The sequence below is a fragment of the Physella acuta genome, unplaced genomic scaffold (assembly GCF_028476545.2).
Source record: "Physella acuta isolate Inbredline_101_S28 unplaced genomic scaffold, ASM2847654v3 ptg002073l, whole genome shotgun sequence".
Classification (NCBI taxonomy): Eukaryota; Metazoa; Mollusca; class Gastropoda; family Physidae; genus Physella; species Physella acuta.
The window spans coordinates 1-5,000 of record NW_026733575.1 but is presented as its reverse complement, the minus strand read 5'-3'; the positions used below and the strand labels follow the sequence as shown (position 1 = coordinate 5,000).

The 5,000-nt window shown below is 47.0% G+C and overlaps 1 protein-coding gene across 1 annotated transcript; it reads left to right on the top strand.

Annotated features, from left to right (window-relative positions):
* Window positions 1-1,325: 1,325 nt before the first annotated feature.
* On the top strand, window positions 1,326-4,517 carry LOC131932013 (tetraspanin-18; the record flags this gene model as incomplete). Its single annotated transcript, XM_059288891.1, is given in 4 exon segments — window positions 1,326-1,430; window positions 1,570-1,776; window positions 3,531-3,712; window positions 4,409-4,517. Coding segments are annotated over 3 exon segments (336 nt in total), but the record flags the coding sequence as incomplete, so codon positions are not given.
* Between the last annotated feature and the right edge of the window lie 483 nt (window positions 4,518-5,000).

Here is a 5,000-nt window from a genome sequence, read left to right as displayed (position 1 = left end):
TGTTCTAGGTCTGTTCACAGGTAACACAAGCCTCTACAGGTGGGGTGGGCTGGTGTGGTTTGTTCTCGTTATCATAGTATAAACCTTAGTTAAGGTGTACAGTTTGTTGTCCACGGAGTTTACGTCGGAGGGTGGGTAGAGTCTGGAGGGGAGGGGATATGTCTGAGGGTGTACGTCAAGCAGAGGCGTAGCGACCCTTCCCGGCGCCCGGGGACAAACTTTTCGATTTGCACCCCCCCCCCCCCTCGAGATTTCGATTTGCACACCCCCTCAAACTTTCGATTTGCACCCCCCCCCCCCCCATCAAACTTTCGATTTGCACCCCCCTCAACCTTTCAATTTATTTTTCCAACCCATTTTGGCACCCCCTAAGGTCGGCGCCCGGGGACATATGTCCCCCCACCCACCCCTCGCTACGCTACTGACGTCCAGGCTTAAGTCGGGGGGGGGGGTTATGATCATGGTTTTTATTGTCCATGATCTAAACACAAGAAGGGCCCTAGTATTTAACACGTGACTCGCAGCTACAAGAGCAGACAACTTCTTCGAGCAGACAGAGGCGGAAGACTTCACCCAACCCAGCTGTATAAGTAGTTTTCTAACATGACGGTCCATCGGGCAAGTGAAGTAGAGTTCACCTGTTTCTTTGACCTCGGCATTATGAAGGAATTGAGTTTCAATATGCTCAGCAGTCTTTCCTTTCCCTAAAATGAGTTAGGTACCCATCAAGGATGGGTGGACTCCGGGACAGTCTACCGACTTGATCTCGGATTCGAACTTGAGACATTCGGGATAGCAGTCTAGTGCTAGCGCTAAGCCACGCCGTCCCCTCCAGCAATATACCAGTATATTAGAAAATATCTATATCTGATAATACATGGACCAATGTTTCAATTCTTTCTCAGACAGATATTTTATTTGATATCAAACAGATTATTGTTAAATAATCATTAGAGTCTAGATCTAGTAACAATTTTTTTTTACCGAAACAAAATTATGTGGCGACGTTTGGCTTAAAGCCACACACCCGCCCCACCCCTCACATGTCAGATCTTCAATCATCTCTATGTTTGACGTCACGTACGCAATCATTCCATCTGGAAATCACCGAAAACATCTAACAAGGGCGGAAAATTCTTAACAAATTAAGTTTATATTTATGTTCTACTTATTTTTTTTTTAAATTCGTTTATTTTTTTTTATTTTTTTCAAAGTTCATTTAAACAACATTTAGCTATTATAAAAACGACGCGATCTATTTACTATTTGCTCACCGACGCAATGTTTTTGGTGCGTACCTTTCCGCACTGTGTAGGCTAGCACCGGCGCAGACTGCGACGCACCGTATTAGTTTAGTAGCGACGCACTGACTTCCGGTTTTTCCATAAGGACACAATGGCGAATGTAATTTATAATAACAAATAACATCAGTAAGTTATTAACAATTTTTACCAGGAATTTAAAAATTAACCTCAGTTAAACAAAACAACTGAAAGTATGTATTTAATTATATATCTTACTGCACTAACTAAAGTAGTTCAAAGAATTACAATTTTTTTCTTTCGCCAGCGTAAGACCTAGACACCGCCATTCACCATCTTGTTTTAGAAGTCAATGAGGATAAGATCCGCCCCAATGCTTCGTACATTGGTCTCTCAGTTCTAGCTGCCTTCCCTAGTGTTCTACCCAATTCTTGGATAACTTGCGTCCTGGCGCCAATAAATTGGCAAAATGCGGCTCGCCTATATTTTGGTCATCTCGATGGCTATATCATTGGTCAGTATGGATGTCTATATAACCTTTTAACTTTTAATCCTTGGTCCATATAACTGTAACACTTCAATCATTGGTTAATGTAAGTCATTATAACGTTTTAATAATAAGTCAGTATAACAATTCAATCATTGATCAATATAGCACTACAGTCATTGATCAGTATACCATTTAAAGTAAAAGTAAAGTTCCCTTTTCAAATCTGACGGTCTATGGGGCAAGTGAAGTAGAGTTTACTTGTTTCTGTGACCCCGGCATATGAAGAGATAGTGTGTTCAGCACTATGCCCAGCGCCTTTATTTTCCCTAATGTGACTCAGGTACCCATCAGAGTTGTGTAGACTCATTGACTGTCTACTGACTTGAACCCGGATTCGAACTCGAGACATACGGGTTAGCAGTCCAATTCTCTACCGTCCCACAGTATACCATTTACTCTTCGGTCAATGTTTACCTCAATCATCGGCTATCCCAACACTTCATTCATTGATCACTATAGCATTTCAATCATTGGCCAGTTTAATACTTCAATCATTGGTCACTCCAATCATTTGTCACTTCAATCATTGGTCAGTATAAACACTACAACAGAGGCGTAGCGACCCTTCCCGGCGCCCGGGGACAAACTTTCGATTTGCACCCCCCCCCTAAAACTTTTGATTTGCACCCCCCCCCCCCTTCCCTCAAACTGTCGATTTGCACCCCCCTCAAACTTTTGATTTGCACCCCCCAACCTCAAACTTTCGATTTGCACTCCCCCCCCCCCCCTCAAACGTTCGAGCTTTCGATTACTTTTTCCAACCCCCCACTTCGGCGCCCGGGGACATATGTCCCCCCCCCTCCCCCCCCCCCCCCCCCATCGCTACGCCTCTGCACTACAAACACGCCTGCGCAGTACACCCCACCTTTCTGCAGGTCTACGACTCCCAGTTAGGTCCTGCCGCAGGCCATACAAGTCAAGGGATGGGGGGGGGGGGGGGGGGTCGTGGTATAAAACTTCATCTCATCATCTTTTCCCCTCCGTGCCCAAGACACGTGGGGCAGATGAAGTAGAGTTCACCTGTTCCAGAGACCTCGGCCCATGAAGGTATAGTGTGGCTAGAACAATGTCCAGACGCTTTTGTTTTTCCCTAGCGTGACTCAGCAGAGGCGTAGCGACCCTTCCCGGCGCCCGGTGACAACTTTCGATTTGCATTTGCACTCCCCTCCCCCCACCTCTAACTTTCGATTTGCACCCCCCCCCCCCCCTTCAAGATTTCAAGATTTCGATTTGCCCTCCCCCCTCAAGATTGGATTTGCACACCCCTCCTCAAGCTTTCAATTTATTTTTCCAACCCATTTTGGCGCCCCCTAAGGTTGGCGCCCGGGGACATATGCCCCCCCCCCTCGCTACGCCTCTGTGACTCAGGTACCCATGAGAGCTGGGGGGACTGTGGAGACATTCTACTGACTTGAGCCCGGATTCGAACTCGGGTTAACACTTTAGCTCTCTAGCGCTAAACCACGCCGTGCCATGGTATATGACGCCAGAGGCGTAGCGACCCTTGCCGCCGCCCGGGGACATACTTTCAATTTGGCGCCCCCTCGGGAGCAAACTTTCGATTTGCACCCCCCCCTCGAACTTTTCATTTGCACCCCCCCTCAAACTTTCAATTTGGCGCCCCCCCTAAGGTCGGCGCCCGGGGACATATGTCCCCCCCCCGCCCCCTCCTCGCTACGCCTCTGTATGACGCAAAGTGTTGATGTCTTGTCCTGCAGATATGGGGGTTGTTAGTTTTTGCGATGGGGATCTTGGTCCGCTTCATGTTTGGCTCCCTGATCAACGAGTACATCGGCGACGCCGCGAGCAAGGACGACCTCCCCGGGGCCATCAGCACCGAGGGTCAGAACATCATGCCCATAACCCAGGCCGTACCCGATAGTGTGGACATCGGCGAGTGGTAGGTGGAGTGTGGCGTGGGTGGATTGTGGCGTGGGTGGATTGTGGCGTGGGTGGATTGTTATATGGGTGGATTGTGGCGTGGGTGGATTGTTATATGGGTGGATTGTGGCGTGGGTGGATTGTTATATGGGTGGATTGTGATGTGGGTGGATTGTGACGTGGGTGGATTGTGACGTGGGTGGATTGTGACGTGGGTGAACTGTTACATGGATGGATTGCTACGTATGTGGATTGTGACGTAGGTGGATTGTTACATGGGGGATTATGACGTAGGTGGATTGTGACGTGTGGGATTGTTAGGTGGGGGGGGGATTGTTACGTAGGTGGATTGTGACGTAGTTGGATTATGACGTAGGTGGATTGTGACGTAGTTGGATTATGACGTAGGTGGATTGTGACGTAGGTGGATTGTGATGTAGTTGGACTATGACGTAGGTGGATTGTGACGTAGGTGGATTGTGACGTGGGTGGATAGTTACATAGTTGACGAGAGTAATTTGTGGTAGGCTTTTTTTATTTTACTAAAATTTAAATGTATATTTAGGGTAACTAACTTCCTTTTCTTAGACGTTGGATATTTTAAATCTGCACATATGAATAATTTTTGTGAATTCTTGGCAGAAATCTTGTCCGAAGTCTTCCACCTTGCTTATGTTTAAAGAGGTTCGTCATCTCACATTTTTTCTCCCTTCAGGGCCATCAAACTTGGATCATTGGCCGTGGCGTGTGGCGCCCTCATCGTGATCTTCTCCATCACTGGATTTATCGGGGCGCTCAAGTACATCAAAGTTCTGCTGGCCGTGGTAAGGTCATGTGACTCGCCCCGACCAATCGTTGCGCGGCTACGCTTTGGCGGCTGTGCTAAGCTAAACTAAACTAAAACGCGTTAATGGTAGACTTCTTGTCGGTTATTCTAACCTCTACCCTCAATGGGTCTTTTCCAGACATTTTTTTACCGGTGGGGAGGGGTCATTTGAAATTTTCGATGGAGGGGGGGTGACATACTACATTTTGCAGGGGGCGATGACTAGTAAAGTATATATTTTCTATTTAATTCTATTCCGTTGGGAGAATGATGACTGAAAGAAACTCTTCTACCCCGTCATTCCCCAATTCGCTTGCCATTCTTGTTATCAAACTCTACTGTATTCAGTGTTTCTTCCAGACTTTTTTCTCCGGGGGGGCACTTGAAATGTTCGGGGGGGGGGGGGGGCGGTAGACTTTCTTCGGGGGGGCGCACTGTTAAAAGTATATATTTTCTATATAAATTCTATAAATTTCATTTC